The 19,190-nt window shown below is 51.2% G+C and overlaps 1 protein-coding gene across 1 annotated transcript in view; it reads right to left on the bottom strand.

The window, feature by feature from the left end:
• Positions 1-2,907: 2,907 nt before the first annotated feature.
• The window catches only part of DAGLA (diacylglycerol lipase alpha), a 53,173-nt gene continuing 36,890 nt past the window's right edge, over positions 2,908-19,190 (bottom strand). The window contains exons 11-18 of the mRNA XM_027674199.1: positions 17,374-17,596; positions 15,851-15,993; positions 14,623-14,691; positions 13,149-13,221; positions 11,260-11,456; positions 10,377-10,506; positions 9,773-9,954; positions 2,908-7,981 (exon numbers count right to left, since the gene is read on the bottom strand). Of these exons, the coding sequence (XP_027530000.1) occupies positions 7,051-7,981; positions 9,773-9,954; positions 10,377-10,506; positions 11,260-11,456; positions 13,149-13,221; positions 14,623-14,691; positions 15,851-15,993; positions 17,374-17,596 (1,948 nt within the window). The 3' untranslated portion in view covers positions 2,908-7,050. The remainder of the gene's footprint in view (positions 7,982-9,772; positions 9,955-10,376; positions 10,507-11,259; positions 11,457-13,148; positions 13,222-14,622; positions 14,692-15,850; positions 15,994-17,373; positions 17,597-19,190) is intronic.

The raw sequence follows: 19,190 nt of genomic DNA, 5'->3' as shown, positions 1-19,190 counted from the left end.
TTGAGAGGCATTTTTATGGGAATTCAGGAGTTCAGCCGCCTTTGACTATCAGGGACTCCCTGCCAGTCCCTTCGGGAGCAGCCAGAAAAACCATTCCAGGCAGCCACTCACAGGATTAGGTGCTTCCAGGCATTCCTTTTCCCTGGATTTCTGCTGGTTCGTCTCCTCTCCTTATTCTCTGACCCTGTAATCCATAAAAAAAAAGCTTTTCCGACTTCCAGAATATGAATTCCATGGCATTGAAGAACTGGGAACAGCCCCAGGCAGGGAGATCCTGCTTTCCAACCCCAAATCCATGCCCCTCACTGGGAAAATCCCAGTTGGGACTCACCTTCCTTGCAGAAGGACCCCAGCACCTCCATGTTTATCCAAAGGGCAGATTCCCACATTATTCTGGCTGGAATACTGAATACATGGAGTATCTGGGATCTAATCTTGACTGAGAGCACTCATCCTCCTCCCCCTGCCATTCCCATCCAATCCCAGAGGATTCCTTGTCAGCAACCTGGTTTCCACTAAAATCCTTCTTTTTGTGTGGAAAGTTGGATTTAACCTGGAATCACTCACAGTTCTTTCCATAATTCCCTTCCCTCAGTTTCCTTAATTTCCTTCTCCACTGAAGGGATGTTCCTAGAACTGATCTCATGGGACATGGATCATAAAATCCTGGAATGATCTGGGGGGGAAGGGACTTGAAAGATCCAGTTCCAACCCCGACACCTCCCACTAGGCCAGGCTGCTCCCCCCTGGATTTGAACACTTCCAGGGATGTGGCTTCCACCACCTCTCCATTTGGGTGATTCCCAAAGGCCGAGATCCAGACCAGACAGAGCTGGAGAAGCATCAACCAACCCTCAGTGCTTCCCTGGAGCATTCCCAAGACACACACACCCCGAATTCCTCACGGCCTTCCCACTCCCAACCCTCTCAAGGCAGTAAACCTCTGGCAAATCCCAACCATCTGTATCCAGGACATCCTTTGGGAAGAGTCACATACTCCAGCCGTGCTTCCAACATCCATTTTATACAGAGTGCCATAGAATATACAGAAAATTTATATACATCCATCTCTATGGAATAAGGTTATAATTCCGGAGCCTGCTCTTTACAGCGGGATTAGTTCGGAGCTTCCATCCAGCGGTACAAAAAGAGTCCCATGGAGAAGGAATGGCACGTGAGGAGGTGCTTGAGTTTCCTTGGAATCTTCATGCTGGGGCAGCTCGGAGCAGGGATTTGGAAGGCAGCATTCCCAGGATGAGCAGAGGGATGCAGGAAGCTGGGCTGTTCCCCCCTCCCTCCCCGGTGCATATCCAAGTGCTCCGAGCCCCGCGGGGAACACTCGGCGCAGCTCAGAGTTCTCCCAAAAATTCCAGAGGCTTCAGCTCTACCGAGGCAATTTGGGGCGAGGAGTTAATGGATCCATGGTTTTCCTGCTCTGAGCTGCCCCAGCTCGGGATGGGACACAGGGCACAGCAGGAAAAAGGGCTTTTCCAGAGGTGGAGCAGGGTACAACATTCCTCCTGCCTCGCGGACACAGGAAGGGAGGCACAGCCCATCCCAAAAATCCCTGTGCCATTAGGAATTCTGTTCATCACTAGGACGGGAGCTCAGGGTATTCCCTGGACATCGCTCAGCTGACTGGGGGAGGGAAAAGCGGGAAGCTGGAGCTGCAGGGGAGGCCACTCATCCCACCGAGCGCCGGGAACATCCCGGGAAAAGAGTTCAGACCCAAAAGTCTGGCTGTGTCTGAGGAAAAACACCCTGACACGATCCCTGAACTTCCCAAAAGCAGGACATCAGGGCAGGGCTGTGCCACCTCCTCCCAGTGTTCCAGGACCTCCGAGTCTGAGCCATGGGAACCGCACAAATCCCAGGATGAAAAGCAGGGAAGCAGAATCCCAACAAAAACCAGCATCAAGGCTCGTTCCTGGACTGCTCCATCTTTAAGGGTTTGCAGGAATCAAGGTGGAGCCAGGCAGAGATTCCCCTCATCCCACAGGTGTCTGGGAAGGTGGGAATGTCAGGACGCAGTGAGGACGCAGCAAGGAAAGCAGGGAAAATTCCCAGGCAGCTTCCCTTTGGAAGGTGGCTGTTCCAGAGCCAGGGATGAGGGAACCTCCTGCCCCAGGTCAGGATTTGCTTTTGGCACTTGGATACGACCTGAGGCAGCAGAGAAAAGCAGGAAGAAGTGGGAATTCCTGGCTGAGGGAGAACCGGAGGGCTCGGAAGCAAAGGCAGCTCTGCAGCCACAAATCCATGGAACCAGAGAAGTGGGAAAGGAAGCAGGAGATGTCTGATCCCAAAAATCTGGTCCCAGGCAGGAGGCTGGGACCTGAAGCCATGGAAAACAAAGGCACAAGAAGTATGGACTCAATGAACAAGGAAGGAAACAACGGGAATGGGGACAGCTGCTGATTTTCAGGATTGCAGGTCCCAGTGACAAAGCAAGGAACTGCTCTAATCCTCGGATATTTGGAATTTCCAGCCCTTAAGCAGCTCCTTGGGAGCTGGAAGAGAGGAGAGGACATCAGTGGCTCCTGATCCATCCCACTTCCTATCCATAACCCCACTACGGGTCCCGCTGGAGAGCAAGAACTCTCATGTGGAATCCCAGCTTCCAGCCGCAATATTCCTGCCACTCCTCCTTCCCGAGGACGGGCAGTGTTCGCCTCCCGCAGGATACTTGGAGCATCGCAGGAGCACCGTGAGGGGGAGCTTTGGCACAAGGAACGTGCTTGTCCCGAAATCCAGCGGCTCTTCCCTAAAATCAGCCCCACACGGGCTCAGGGAACATGCAAGGAGCCCGATCCAGCCAGAGCTTTCCAGTTCCTTCCTCCAGAGGAATCTATCATCAGAGCAGCTGCTGGAATTCCAACCCTCCCTTTCCTGCCTAAAGAGTCAGCAGGAACACTGGAATTCCAGGTTGCTCCAAGTCCTGTCCAAGCTGGCCTGGAACAATGCCAGGGATGGGGAGTCCCCAACCTCCCTGAGAACGTTTGCATGTTCCCCAAAGGATGCAGTTACAACCCCTATCCCTAAAAAAAACATGGCAATGAAATGTTCCTGCTACTATCCTGCAAAGCTGGAATGGTCTACAGCCAAGGGAATGATATCCCAGACTGGACAGGGATAAACCCAGCAGCCAGCAGAGCTCCAGCCCAGCAATTCCTAAGGCAAACATGGAAATCCAACCCTATGGAGGTTCTGGGATACAAACCTAAACACAGCAATGACTATTCCTGCTTAATTTCCATTTCCAGGGATAATCCTGATTATTCCTATGTCCCAGTTTGGAAATCCATGGAAACATTATCATCTGCCTGCAGGAAAAGAGGAAAAAAAAAAGCTGGGAAAACATCCAAGTGCCTGAGGAATATATTAGATCCTGCTCCTGGAGTCTTCCCTCCTTCTGTGCCCCTGGACAAAGATTTCCCACCTAAATCCTTCTGGGGACCATCAACTATTCCGGGATTTGAAGCAACAATATCCCAAAAGAACAGAAATGGGAATCATTGGATTTATACATCCACACTCACCACCAGCTTTGCCATCCCAGTCCTCTGGAGAGAGCAAAACATCTCCTAAAAATCCAGTTTTCCCTGGGGAAAAATGTTAAAAATTCCAGGAATTCCATTTAACTGCTTTGGATCATCCTGAGATTGCAGGGAACAGTTTTCCCTGTTCCAGTGGAGCTATCAAGGATGTGGGATAAGAGGAGGGATGAGGTGAGAGGAACAGGGAGCAAAGAAAAGAGGGAAGTGGAAGTTTTAGGAGGAATTCAATATTCCAAATGGAGAAGGAATAAGGATAAATATTGGAGGAGGGCTTGTAAATCCCTCAGCACATCCTTCCCAAAATTCCTGGCACTGCTGCAGGTAAAGTCACAAGCAAATCAATTATTAGGGATGCAGATGCTCCGCTCCTCTCCCAAGAAACTCTTGGAATCCTTTGCATTGGAAAGGGCCTTTAAAGGCCATCCAGTGCTGGAAGGAGGATCACAATGGATTTGAGGATGTGACATGGAACTGGGTGCCTGGGATTTGGGATGTCAGGCACTTCCAGCGCTGCCTCGACACAGGGTGGGCCATCGTGTCGGAATATCACAGGAATACAGGAAGATTGGAAGGCACAAAGCTTAAGAGAAGGAAGCAGAAGCCAAGAAAAACCTGGAGATGCTTCACATTTCCAAAGAAAGAGTGGGCAGAGAAAGCAGGAAGTGTGAACAGTGTGGATGCAGGAGGCAGTTGCAGGTTTAGCATTTATTCCAGCATTCCAGAGGTGCTTTTCCAGGAAGGAATAGGAGATCAGCCTTTCCAAATGCCCTTAGAGCAAAGGAGTGATGGGAATTGAGACTTGGAATGATGGGGATCAAGACACAGGGATGGGGATCAAGACAAAAGGAGATTTAAAGCCGTAATAATTCCAAGAACACGGATTTCCTTTGGGAGCACTGGGATCAGATCTGTGTGTCAAGAGGGAACACCAGAGCCCAGGAATTGTCCACGGTTTGGCACAATCTGAACCTCCAAGGGATTCCTTTCCACCTTTGCTCCTTGATCCACGGCAAGCCCAGCTCCCAGGAATGAGGGATTGCCAGGCTTTTAATGCAGCATTCCAGGCTGCTTCCAGTCAGGGCCAGGGAACCCCCTTCCCATGGGATACAGTTCCAATGGCCCAGAGAAGGGACCAGTCAGCCAAGGATGGAGTTTTCCAGGACACAGGTGGGAAGTGACTTTCTAGTGCAACATTTGAGCCATTCAATGCCAGCAGATCCCGACTGGAATCGTTTAGGAGGGAGATATCCCACTTTCCTCACCTAAAGGCACCTCCTCCCCAGGGATCCCCCCTAATCCCAGGTGTCCCTGCGGCTCCCAGGGACGGAGATGATCCTTTCTTCAAGGTTTTAAAGTGCTTTGCAGATCCAAAGCTCTGCCTTAGTGCTAAGGGTTAATTCTTGCCAGGATTAAGGGCAGGAATGAGCTCCTTATTCCCATTCCCGGGCCGGGAAGTGAGCTAGCCTGCTAGCCCTGCCCCCCCTGCCCCTCAGCTCCCCTCTTCCCCTCCAAACTTCCCGGGTTTTTGTGCGCATTCCTGAAAAATCACCTTGGTGGTGCTTCCTGAGGGGAGGGATTGGGCTGTGCTGAGCTCCCGAACCTGCTCCTTTTTACAGGACCTACAAAAACAACAGGAACTTCCAGTTCCTTGGAACCAAAGGATTTTTCCTTCCTCGCATTCCCCTGAATCCAGAGGGGCTTCCTCTGCTCCAATTCCATGCAGGGAAAGGCCACCTTTGGAACCTTAAACCACAGGGATAATGTTTTAACTTCCCACCAAAAGCACTTTGGAAGGCTCTGGAATGGGTAAGGAGCAGGGAATGTGTATCCTGTGATCAGGTGAGGGGGATACCAGCACTTGGACAGAGATTCCAGTGAAATTCCATGCACCTGGAGTTGCTTCCATCAGTGCACATTGGTTATAAAGTGCTCCTGCTGGATTCCCAAAGGAAGGCCTATCCCAAGGCTTCCGGACACCACGGGGAGCCCAGGGATTTGCCAGCTCCTGGGAAGCACAGCATCCTCCCACAATGGAAAGATCTCAGCTAAGGAGGGGGACGGGGAGCAACAACGGGATTCTAAGGAAGGTAAAGTGGGACTTCCTTTTCCAGGGAAGGAGGAGAGAACTCCAGGGAGACCCCTCAGGAAGTGCTGAGCTTTGCTTTGCCAACAAAGGGCCTTTTCCAGGTCACAAGAGGGTTTCATTCCCTAAATAGGTAGTTTTCCTGCTGCTCCCATCATTGGAAAACCTGCCTGGAGCAGCTGAGCAGGTTCCTCTGGACCCTGGGGCGGCTCAGGCAGATTTACTCCCAACTTCCTCCAGCTTCACTCCGGGGGCTTGTGCAGGGGAGCAGAGAGGGAGGGGGGAGAGGGATGCAGGCAGCTCCCCCCAGATGCCAGCCACTTGGAAAGCAGGGAACTTGGAATTTTGCCTGCCCACCCTCTCTTCCCTCAGTCCCCAGCAGAAAAGGCATGGGGAGGAGAGGATGGCCAGGCTTTTCCTTTGGGAAAACCTCCCTGTTTCCTTAATAAATACCTTCCCAACAGCAGCTCTGTAAACACAAGGTTTCAACACTTGGAAAAAAGTCCATCTTTTCCTTGAATTCCCAATGACAGGCTGCCACCGATCCATGGTTGCTGCATATGGGTGGTGTGAGGACCCAGAGGGATCCAACCCAGGAAAGGTTCCCGGATTCCACAGGGACTCGGAAAACAACACCGGGTCAATTTTCCAGTTGATCCCTCCAGGCAGCTCTGAGATGAGAATCCCAGCAGTCCCGCAGGAATGTCGCCAGCTCAGAGGGGTCCAGAGAATCCAGGAGCGACGGTGGTGAGATCCAGGAGAACTTGGACGCGGCAGAGGGATTTGGCTCTTGGGAACAGCGTCCTTCCCTCAGGAATACTCGGGGGAGAGGAAACACGGTGCCAGCCCCGTTCCCGCTGGGCCCGGCCTGGAATGGGAGGCTGGATTTGGGGGGATACGGCCCCGATGGCTTTAAAACGGGAGTGTCCTACAAAAGCAATCCCCATGGAAGTGGCCGGATTGGAGCTCGGGCCGGATCCGTGGTAGTGCAACAGGGCCCAGAGTCTCAATCCGCTCATCTCCCAAACCAGCGGCTCTGCTCCGGAGGGGGGATCCATCCCAGCCCCCCCCCCTGCTTCCAACTCTCCAGCCTCGAGTTTCAGGGAATCCACCCCGGAGGATTCCCAGAGCAGGGTGTCTCGCTCCCAAACTCAGCAGGAGCCCCGGGGCAAGGAATCTGCCTCTGGAATGAGAGCCAGGCTGAGGTAGGGAATTTTAGTGCCTCAGACCCTCTCAGGCCCCACGGGGCGAAGCTTCTCCCAAGCTCCATGCACGGCATTCCAGCGCAATCCATCCTCCAGCCACCGCTGTGCCACCCCGGAAGGGATGTTCCCGGCCGTCTCCTCCGATCCCGACCGCTCCTCTCCTCCATGGATTATCCCACCGGGATCATTCCACCCCCTTTCCCAAGCACTAAAGGGCCGAAATCATGAGGTCGTCCTGCTTGGCAGGGCTGGTTACGTGTCCGGAGGGGGTGGAAGTCCGGATTTTGTCCGTGGCCAGGCATTCCTGGCTGCTCACGCCCGTGGGAGTGATGTCCATGAGCTCTCCGGACGAGCTGAGGGGGAAGGAGGGCGACACGGAGATGCCCGACGAGGGATCCGTCGATCCCGCGAACAGCCTGGGCGGCTTCGGGACCAGGTTGGGCTCGTACTGCGCCCGCAGCAGGATCTCCTGGTCGCTCACGGATTTGGGGAGCTCCGCGAAGTCGCTGGAGCTGTCCGACACCATCATGCAGTAGATGTCCTGGAAGGAGCTGCTCTTGCTGTCCAGGTTGAAGAGGCTGTCGATGAACTCGGCGAACTCCAGCACCTGTGGGCTGGGCACGTCGGCCAGGCGGCCGTTGTGGAGCGCCGGCTCTTCCCGGGGGGACGAGGAGCCGCCGCGCTCCCCGTCGCTCCCGGCGCCCTCCGCGCTGCAGCGGCGCCGGGGGGTGGTCTCCCCGCTGTTGAGGACGTTCTCCGGGGGCTGAGTCTCCTGGGAATGCTTGGAGAGGCTGTCGGCGGCCAGCAGCTCCGTGCGGGAGCTGAGGGAAGGGTTCTCCTCGGGGATGACGGGGTCGATGTAGAAGCAGTGCGTCTCGTCCTTCTCCATGACGGCGTGCAGGCTGGGCGAGCCCCGGATGCTGCGGAAGCCGGAGGAGCGCCGCGAGTCGAAGCTGTAGATGGATTCGTTGTCCGAGAGGCTCTCCATGGTGGCCAGAGGGGCCCGGCGGTCCTGCAGCTCCACGGAAAGGCGCTCCTTGGTGTCCAGGAGCAGCAGCTCCACCGGGTCCTTCTGCACCGGGGAAAGCGGCTTCGTCTCGTAGAACCCCTCCAGGCTGATCTCCGAGTGGGATTTGCTCCTGCGGTGGGAAAAGACAATGTGAGGAGGCGGCCAGAGGATCCGAGTCTCGGGCACGGAGTTCCTCGCACAATTCCTCCAGCCAAACCCATCTACGACTCCTGGAAATCCCTCACTGCTCCGTTCTCCCAACAGAAAATATCACACTGACTCTTCCCTCAGCAAACTCCGGTTCTTGCCCTTCTCCCTGCTTTCCTGGCTAAATAAATCCTTCTCTCCTGCCCAAAGAGGCTGTGGAATTCCCATCCCTGGTGGTGTTCCAGGTTGGAGCAACCTGGGCTAGTGGAAGGAGTCCCTGCCCATGGCAGGGGATTGGAATGAGATGGTGTTTAAGGTCTCTTCCATCTCAAACCATCCCGTGATTCTCCCGATGTCTTCCTTCTCCAGCACCACTGTCACTTGGGATCATGGCTCTGCTCCCAGAGAAACCTGCAGCACTTCCAAAGCATCCAAAACCTCTGCATTAAAGAGGATTTAGGGGAGAGAGATTTAGGACCAACCTACACTTAACCCACTTTCTCCTTCTTTTCCCACTCCGGAACCACTCCAGGTTCAGGCTTTCCCCTCCTTCTCCGTGCTGGTGATCCCACTACAAATTCCATGAGGCTGTCAGAGCATTTTCCATGATCAGCCTTTATGACAGGTAGGAAAACTCCAGCTACACCAAGATTTTAAGGATCAGGTAGGCTCTTCCAGAAAAACACAGGGAAGGAGCTCCTACACCAGGCTCAACAGCCTTAAGGACATGGAATTATGCAAGTATTTGGGAAGAGAGTCAGTTTGAGAGAGGACTCCTGCCCCTGCCAAAGGGCTGGGATATACAGGGAATGCTTCATGAGGTAAGGCAATATCTGATCCCTCTGCAGCTTCAGTGGAGTAACAGTGATCTAGGAAGAAATTACAAGAATCCCAAAAGAGGAAATCTGACACATTAAGATGGTTCTAACCTGGAATTAAACACCATCTTCCCAGTCTTACTGTAGTCCTCAAAAACCTGGGACAATCCCTGTTCCACCCCAGCTGTGTTCTGCTTCCAAGCTCTCCTTCACTGCCTCTGACCCTTCACTCTCTGCGACAAGAATATTCCCATTTTTCCACATTATCTGCTGCCTCATCTTCCCTCTGAATTTAAGTCTCCCTTCTATGATCTCACACTTATCCAGAAATCCCTCACCCCACAGCTCCTTGTTGGGTCTCTCTCCCTGAAAACCCCATGGAAGTGCTTCCCTTGCCAAGGAATTATCCCTTCCCACCCGCACAGTTCCATCTCCTGGTTCCACTCACAGCTACCATCTCCCCTCCTTCATTTTACCTGTTTTCCCTGCCAGTCGAGACAGGGGAACACCTTCAGCACTTGGAATACGCCTCTTCCCTATTTTCCGCTGGATTTCCTGCTCTTATCCTTCCCAAACAGGACATCAACTGCTTTCCCCTCACCTATATCCATGTTCCCAACGTGATCCTGTTTGTAATATTCCATAAATCCCAGCATGAAGCAGTTTAAATGTATATGTTGTGCTAAGCTTTGGAAAATCACCAAATTTGGCTGGAAGTTTCACCTTGGGAAAACCAGATTTGTCTGGATAAGGAGCAAAGGAGGTTTCTTCCACACCCTGTATGTTCTCCTGACCTTGCTCCACTCAGATTCCTCAGGAACACAAAGGATCTTTTCCCCCTGACACAAGTCCCACAAAGGCATCCCTTGGATCTATCCATAAACACGGATCACAGTGCTCCAAGAGGGAGAGGATCCACACCCAGAGCCAATATTCCTGCCCAAATCCATCCTTACTTGGTGCTGCTGTTCCTCCTGTCCGCTGGGATGGCTCCAGTTCCCACCTGAATGGAAGGGCCGCTGGGCAAGGGCTGGCTCTGGAATATCAGCTCCGGGGTGAGATCCACTTCCGTCGGACTCACCATCACCTTGGCTGCGGAAAGCAAAGCGGTTTTCCCCTTGTTGTAGTTTTCCAAGACCTGTCCAAGGCAAGGAGAGGAACAGCAGGGATTTACTGGGAGCTGGATTTGCCTCTTTCTTCCCAAAGCCGCCTGGAAGCACAAGGAAAGGTCTGGAGATAAAGGATTAGATGGATAAATCCTGACATATCCCCCCGGATGTCACCTGGACCCATCCAATGGGCACCTCCTGGAATGAACCAACCACCCCCCAACCTCCCGTTATTCCGACGTGAAGTTTGGAAACAGGACTGGGAACTCTGGGAATTCCATTCCCAGACCTCACCACATCCAGCTCCAACATCCCGTGCCCGACTGACCTGGAGCATCAGCACTTTTCCTCCTCTTCCCCAAAATAAACGGCCTCGTGCAATTAAACCTCCAGCACTCCAGGGCAAGGAGTGACTATCCCACGTGGATGTTCGGGATCCTAATTCCCTTACCTTGTTGAGCCCTTCCATGACCACATAGGGAAGGTGTTCATGGAGCATGGCCGGGGAGATGATCACCTCGTTGAAGGCCTTGTTGTCCCCCCAGATGGCGAAATAAGTGGGATCCTCCTGCTCGCAGCAGCTGGAAAAGGGATCCAAACAAAGGGGAAAACGGGATGAAAGAGCAGGGAAATGTTTGGGTTGGAGAGGGAGAAAAAGCAGAACAGCAGGAAAAACAGAGGTAGGAGATGTTGAAGCACGTGCTGCTCCAAAATCTGCATTATCCAACAGGGAATGACATCCCAGTGCCTGAAGGGGCTCCCAGAGAGCTGGAGATGGAATTTGGAGAAGGGCCCAGAGGGACAGGACAAGGGGGAATGGCTTCCCACTGCCAGAATGTGGGTTTAGGTGGGACACTGGGAAGAAATCCTTCCCTGTGACAGAGGTGAGGCCCTGGAATGGGATTTCGCAGGGAAGCTGCAGCTGCCCCATCCTTGGAGGTGCTCCAGGCCAGCTTGGAGCAACCTGGAGCAGCGGAAGGTGTCCCTGCCGTGGCAGGGGGTGGGATTGGATGATCCTCAAGCCCCTTCCATTCCAAACCATTCCAGGACTCCACGTGCTGGTTTACATGGGACGCTGGGAAGAAACTCTTCCCCGTGAGGGTGCTCAGGTCCTGGAATGGATTTCCCGGGGAAGCTGCAGCTGCCCCATCCCTGGAGGTGCTCCAGGCCAGCTTGGAGCACCCTGGAGCAGCGGGAGGTGTCCCTGCCCACAGACCTTTACGGTCCCATTCCAACCTAAACCGTTCTACGCCATTCCCACGGGACGGTAGGGAAAAAAAAAACCCTTAATTCTTCTCTCCAAGCGTTTTCCTGCTGGGAATGGCAGGACTCACCAGCACTGCTCAGCGGGGTGGTTGTGCACGACGTGGATGATGCGGCCGGGCGGGTAGAGGGGCGTGCTGGCCGACAGCGCGATCGTCAGGTCGCTGGGGTGAGCCCACAGCCGCTGGCTCGGCACTGAGCTCTCCTCCGGCTCCTCGGGAAGCTCCGACTTGGGAATGCACTTGGTGGCCCCCACGATGATCCGCCACTGAGGGAGGAGCGGGAGCGGCGAGGAGGGGGAAAAGCACGGAAAAGCGCGGTCACCTGGCGGGACTCGGGAGGTTTGAACGGGACAAAGGGCAGAAATCCCGGGTTTGGGGCAATGATCCCAGAAACAGGAGTCAGGGATAGCCCTGTGCCAGGGATAGCAATTCCAGAGGTGGGATATTCCCCATTCTCTGTCATGTAGGAGGAAATTGCCTATAAAAAGGTGTGGGAAACAACAATAGAGACAGACAGGGAAAACACGGGGAAGCAGGAGGATAAGTGAGGAACAACATGGAGAAGCAGGAGGATAAGTGAGGAACAACACAAGGCCAGGGAAATGAGGAAGCTAAAGACAGAAATGATCCCGGTGTTTCTGCAAAGTTGGTTTTTCTTCCCCAATTTTAAGCCAACATCCCGTCTCTCCTTGTTTTTCCTGAGATAGTTAAGGACCTATAGGATTGATGTCCCTCAACTTTTAAATTGGTATCCTCCAGGATAAAGGAAGTGAATGGAAGCAATTTTTAATGGACAAAAACAAGGATGAGATTAAATAATGCAGGTAAAAAAGCTTTTTAGGACTGTAGGCACTAAAAAACCCCCCAAACCCACCAAAAAAAAACCCTAAAAACCCACCAACCCCAAAAAAACCAAAAAACCCCCACAAAAAAAACCTAAAAAAAGCACCAAATCCCCCTAAAAACCCACAAAACCTCCCTAAAATAAACTACCAAAAACCCACCAAAACCCCACTAAAAAACTTAGAAACTCACCAAAAAAACCCTAAAAAAAACCCCCAAAAACTTAAAAAACACAACCCCCCACAAGCCACCAAAAAAAGCCCTAAAAAACCACAAAACCCCACCAACCCCCCTAAAAAATGCAACGAAAAGCACAAAAAACTCCTAGGAAACCACCAAAAAACCCTTAAAAACCCACCAAAAACCCCACCAAAGACCTTAAAAAACACCAAAACGAAGTCCTAAAAAGCACCAAAAAAACCCACTAAAAAATTAAGAACCCACCCCAAAAAAAACCCTAAGAAAACACACACACACACAAAAAAATCCCACTGGAAAACAACCCTAAAAAAACCAGGAAAAAAACACCAAAAAACCCCCTACAATCCACAAAACTCCCTCAAAAATCATGAAGAATTGTCCAAGAACCTGAAGCCAAACCACAAAAATTAGAATTTAACAACAGAAATAAATACAAGCTCAGTTTTCTCCCTTTCCAGGTAATTCCTGTGATGTTTTATCCCTAAAAATCTTCATGGTTTACGGTTTTGTCCTATCTCAGTGTAATGGTGGAGACTGGGAAGGGACAATTCCCACATTTCCCATGTCCAAAACATGACCAGACTCCTTATCCCAGCATCACCCAGCCATGCCTATAAACAGATTATTCCAGTCTGTTCCCAGATTTTTCCCAGCTGAAAAAAATCCACACTGGAAACATAGACACCAAAACAGGCTTGGACAGAAAATTCCCTGCTCCGTTATTTGGGATCTGTGACGGTGAACTTGGAACACCTGAGTGGGAACCAGCCCATTGACCTCTCCTTGCTTCTCTTCCCATCATTCCTGCAGTTCCCTAAAGAGTGATCCCTGAAGGAAACCTGCCCTTCCCGCCACTACAATTCCTTATCCTTGCCCGGAGACACTTCCAGGTGTTTGTCCCTCTTCCCTCTCACCTTTGGTTTGGTGCTTCTTTGGAGAACATCCAGGAGCTGCCGGCGGAATCCCTCCAGCTGGGAGAGCCCGATCCTGGAAGAGAGGAAAGTGGGAGTAAGGAAAACAGGAAGATTGGGTTATGGAAAAGAGGGAGACGTGTTTGGAACACCTGGGCAGGGAATGGGATGGGAAGGACACGTGGGCACAGAAGAACAAGGAATCACATTCAAAAGGATACTACCAGGATACTGGATCAGGGCTGGAATTGGGGATGAGGGAAAACTCAGGCTGGATCAGGGCTGGGATCTGGAATGGGGGAAAACCCGGACTGGATTAGCGCTGGAATTGGGAATAGGGGAAAACCCAGACTGAATCAGGGTGAAATTTGGAATGGGGGAAAACCCAGACTGGATAATGCCTGGAATCCAGAATGGGGAAAACCCAGACTGGATCAGGCCCAGAATCCAGAATGGGGGAAAGATTGGGGCTGGAATCTGGAATGGGGGAAAGCCTGGACTAGATCACAGTCAGAACTGGGAATGAGGGAAAACCCAGACTGGATTCAGACCAAGATCTGGAATGGGGGAAAACCCGGACTGGATTCAGCTCCAGATCTGGAACGGGGAGCCCAGACTGGATCAGGGCCAGGATCCATAATGGGGAGAAACTCAGACTGGGGTAGGAATCTGGAATGGAAAAACCCGGAGTGGACGGGGACTGGAATTGGGAGTGGGGGAAAAGCAGTGCAGGTTTCCAAGGTGGGTTGTGGCATCAGCCCGGAGCAGGAACAGGGGGAGAGGGGCCCCGGGAACCATTGGGACAGTGAACAGGAGCAGAGCAGGGAACACAGAGTGGAGAGAGCTCAGGGAACAGGGAGCTGACAGTGGAATCCCAGAAGCCCGGGAAGGATGACACGGAACAGGTGACTTGGGAAGGTGTCTCGGAGCTGAGTGACACCTGTGAGGAAATTCCGGGATGGAGCAGGTCATGTCATCCAGGGAAATGCCAGGTTGTCTGTCCCGGCCCAAATCCCTGCTCAGCAGAACATATCCCAGGAGATGAGGAAGGTGAGAGATGCCAAGGAATGAACTGGGTCAGAGATATGAGATGGGACGGAACAGGAATTCTGGGACAAACATGACGTGACAGCACATCCAAAATAACACAGGAAACTGGGAAGACAACACTGATACTCCAGGGACCACAGTGAGTGATTCCAGAGGCAGGATATTCCCACTTTTCTGGCACACAGGAAGGATTTGCCTATAAAAAGGTGTGTGGAGCACCAATAGAGGTGCCCAGGGAAAACACAGGGAAGCAGGAGGATAAATAAGGAACAACACAAGGAACCAGGCAGATAAATGAGGAACAAGACAAGGACAGGCAAATGAGGAGTCTGGAGACAGATGATCCATGTGTTTCTGACAGGAAATGGATGATTTGAGGACAGGACAACAAATACTCATCAAGGATTTGGGACACTCCTCCACTTGCCTGGGCACCAGATCTTTCCCAAGCACCACTGCAGTCACAAACTCCTTGGAATACTCCATGGCATCCTCACTGGAAGAGAAACAGGAGCAGGAAGAAGCAAACAGTGTTTCATTCCCAGTCCAGTGGCAGAGAACCAGGGGCATGAAACCCCAATCCAAGCTACTTCCAGGCTTTTGGGATTTGCACCTTGGGAAGGAAAAGCCTCATATCCACATCCCACGGCTCAAACATTCCCCTGCACGTGGCTCTGGATATACCTGGGAAAGGAAGTACTTTAACTCAATGCCTCACAGCCATTTTCCAAGAGTTTGGGAATGGCAGGGCAGCCAAGGAAGAAGATATTCCGTGCTCCTGAGGCTACTTGACAAAGACACTGTGGAATGAAATACTGCGGAGAACTCAGATGGCAAGTTTCCAGAGCAACCTGAGGACTGAGAGGGAAGGAATTAAGATTCCCACTCTGTGGAGCTTCCTGGAGATGATCCTAGGCACAACACAAGCCAGGAGCTCCAAGGGATCCGGAAGTGGAATTTCTGAACGAAAAGCCACAAAACTCTCACGGAACATCCTCCTCTGTAGCTCTGTGGCTGCAGAAAACCAGGAATGACAACAACAAGGAATGCCAACATCCAGATCCATCAGCAGGACGGTTTAAAACTCTTGGTTGCTCCTGGAATATGATGCAGGAACTGCCACAAGCGGCTTCAGAGAATCCAGAGCCAATTTCAAGGATCCCCACGACAACCAGAAAGACCTTTCCTCACTTGCCAGCAATCCCATGGGATGGTTCTGTTTGGGAATAATGTGACCAGAAGGTCTGTTCCCATTTACAATGGGAGGAATTCCCCATTATTCTCTCTCCCTTGGGAGGGAAACCAGCACCCAAAAAGCACAATCCCTCTACCCTTTAGGCATCGCTTTGGAATGGGAGAAATCACATCCCAAAGTGAGGTGAAGTTTCTTTGGAAAAGGAATCCAAACAACTGGATCAGGACTGGGCAAAGAGTATGGAAATTGCATCCAACTTGTGTTTTCCATTAAAATCAGAGCCATAGACAACTCAGGAATATTTGGGAGAGCGGCCACCTGCCGTCCTACCCTGAATTCCCAACTCTACCACAGAGGGAACACTCGGCAAATCCAGGCTGCCTGTCCCTTCTACTGCTCCTTAGAGGATCCCAACCGGGCTGTGCTCCAGCTCCAGTCCCACCTGTATCCCAAGACCTACCTGAGCAGCCCACCTGGGGGGGAATAGGCAAAGCACTTCAGGGAGGGGTACTGGGGGCGCAGCAGGAAGGACAGGATGGCAGCAGTTCCAGCTCCCAGGGAATGGCCAACCACAATCAAGCCATAGTGTTTTGTCCCTCTTCCCTGGAAACCAAAACCAACAAGAAATGGACGTCACACTGAAAATTAATGGGGATTTATCCCCCAAATCTCTCCCTTTCCCCAGGTTTTTGAGTGGTTTTTATACACGAAAGCTCCAGATTCCAGCTGAACAGCTCCTTGTTCTGAATCACGGAATAATCATGGAATCCTGGAATGGTTTGAGCGGGAAGGGACCTTGAAGCTCATCTAGTTCCAATCCCAACACCTTCCACTATCCCAGGTCGCTCCAAGACCTGTCCAACCTGGCCTTGGACACTTCCAGGCACGGGGGAGCCACAGTTTCCCTGGGAAATCCATTCCAGGGCCTCACCATCCCCTGGGGAAGGATAGGGAAGGATTTCTTCCCAATATCCCATTTGACCCTGCCCTCTGTCAGTGGGAAGCCATTCCCCCTTGTCCTGGCACTCCAGGCCCCGGATGCTGGAATTCACTCACTTCTGGAATTCTACATCTCCATCAGTGTTTGACCTACTGGCTCTTCCCTGGAAGAAAAAAGATGGGAAGAAACAGGAAATGCACACCAGCTGTTTGAATTCTTTGGGATTTGACAGGAGCCTTTGGCCCTTCCTCAAACCTCACAGCTTCCTGATAATATTCAAATCCATGGAGAAAGTGTTTCTCCACCTCTCTGGATCCTTTTCCCTGGAATATCTGTTGCTGGCAAATGTCAGAAACAATATCCTGAGATACAGGAACCTTTGGTGGGAGCTGGGATGGCATTTATGTACCTAAAGCCAGGAAAAATTCCTCCTGATTAACGGGAACAAACCCGATATTCCATTTCCAGGCAGGGAGGGATGAAGCCGGATGCTGGAGTGTCTCTCCCTCCATCCACCAAACATCCCGAGGCAGCACTTCCACAGCTATTCCCAACCCATAAACCAAGGTAAGTTGCTTCCCAACGCCTCCCTTGGGATCTCTGATAGCTCCCTGCCACCAGGAATGTGCTCCCAGAGACAGCATTCCGGAAAGAATCTCCACAGAGATGAGATTTTAGTTCCTGTTGGCTTGGTTTTAGTGTTCCCTGTCCCGCATTCCCATGTGGGACTTCCTGCCTTAGGAAAAAGAGAATAATGAGGAGCTCTGCAGTGCTGGGGGTTCCAAAATAAAAAAGCCTTGAGGAGCAACCTGGTCTTGTGGAATGTTCTCTTCCCACGGCAGGGGGGTGGAACCCGAGGAGTTTTAGGGTCCCTTACAACGCCAAATTCCAGGATTCCGTGAGTGAGCTGGCAATCCAGAGGGACGGGAATTAAAGGGAGAGTTGAGAAATTAATACAAGGCATTCGGGACACGGCAATTCCCTTAAAACCCAGGTTTATAGGGAATTCTCATCCTCTGTCTGGAAGGAAAACTGTAACTCACCAAGTCACGTCCGAAGGCTTGGGAAAGCACCATTTCCTGCTCCAGCTTCTTCTTGATGTACTCGGCGGAGAGCACCATTCCCTGCGGGAAGTGGGAAGACACAGTGGGATACAAATGGATGTATGGCAGCCCCGATCCCAACATCCAGCAGCCAACAGCTGTGGGAGCTCTGGAGTGCCCCTTGGCACAGTTGGGATGGAGGAAAAACTGAGTCCTCTCCACGCTCCAGAAGAGAAATTCTGGATCGTGATGTTCAGGAGCAATGAGTTCTTAAATTCCAAGGGCTTATTCCTGGGATCAGGGTGTATTTAGAGGGAAAAACATCCCAAAAACCAACTTAAACACGGTTGTGCGTTTGGTACTTCAGATCCCGGGATTTGTGGAAGAACACGGAAATAAAATTGGATGTTCTGAATATTCATGTTTTAATTGCCAAATTTTCCTCTCCCCGTTAAATCTGTGAATGATTTTTCCATTTAAATCTGGGAATAAAAGTTTGAATTACCCTGAGTTTAGAGAGAAAACAATACAAACACCAAGAGAAAAAGTGGGAGCACTCCCTGTATAGGAAGAGTTCCTTCCTGCCTTTTTCAGTCACCAGCATTAAGGGAATTTGGCTGCTAAAGAACATTAATCATAAATTATTAAAGGATTTTATTCCCTAGAAGTTCAAAAGTGCTGGAAGACGGGAAAAACCACAGGTTGGGGCTCACCATTCCTCCTCTCTGCTGAGGAGTTTTGTCTCTCCATGTATTAAATTCCAAACGGAGTTGATCCAATTCCAAACATAGGTACAAAACAAGCAAGTGGAATTTGGTTTGGAATTCCAGGTGATGCTTTTCCTACAGTTTAATTCAGTGCAGAGCAAACCTGAATTCCAAAAAAATCCCCAACCAGGGTGAACAGAAATGATCAATCTTAATTTGGGAATTACAGATTTCAAATAATTCACACTGCCTGGACTGGGAAAAAAAACAGGGAAAATCATCTCCTGGGCTGTTTTCCATTAAATAACAGTGTAAATAAAACGGGAACGGTATTGAGGATTCACTCTCCATCTCAGGGATATCATCGGATTTGTCTGCTCAAAAAACATGGAATTTTCCAAGTCCTCAGTACCACAAATCCCATCAAATCCCATCTGGGTGCTGGAGAGGAGGAGCAGCACTGAGGTGACTCCATGAGCACGGAAATGGGAATGTGGGACCACCAAAAAGGTGGTTGGTGCCTGTATCCCAATTCCCAGCAGCTCCAAATCTTCCAGAAGAGTCTCCATTCCCAATCCTCAGGAGAAGGGAACAGGCTGCTGATCTGAATTCCCAAGGTGAATTTGGGATTCTATTTTTAGGAAGCATGACCCAAATCCCTGGTGATGTCCGGTGTTAGTCAGCCTTAGGATATATTTTTGGGAATAAGATTTTAATGGAGGCAGTGATTTTAATATTATGGAATGAGACTGTAAAGTTCCATCAAAATGGAGGCTGTTTCCTAAATTTCATGGAATCCCAGGTTGGTTTGGGATGGAATGGACCTTAAACTCATCCAGTTCTGTGGGTAGGGACACTTTCCACTAGACTAGGATGCTCCAAGCCTTGTCCAACCTGTCCTTGGGCAATTCCAGGGATGTGCATCCATAGATCCTCCATGCAACAGATTCAATTTCAAGGGAATTAAACAATTTGGGCTTAATTTTGGAACCTCGCACATAAATAACCAAATGGATCCGAGATTTAGGGAAAAGGGATGGGAATGTCCTGTATTGCTTTGCCATCCAAAGGCAAGGAACTGCTCTGGGATATATGAGATTTGGGGGAAAA

The sequence above is a fragment of the Neopelma chrysocephalum genome, unplaced genomic scaffold (genome assembly GCF_003984885.1).
Source record: "Neopelma chrysocephalum unplaced genomic scaffold, ASM398488v2 Primary Assembly neopelma1_24, whole genome shotgun sequence".
NCBI lineage: Eukaryota > Metazoa > Chordata > Aves > Passeriformes > Pipridae > Neopelma > Neopelma chrysocephalum.
Note: the sequence above shows the minus strand (reverse complement) of the source record. Positions and strands in the feature narration are given on the sequence as shown.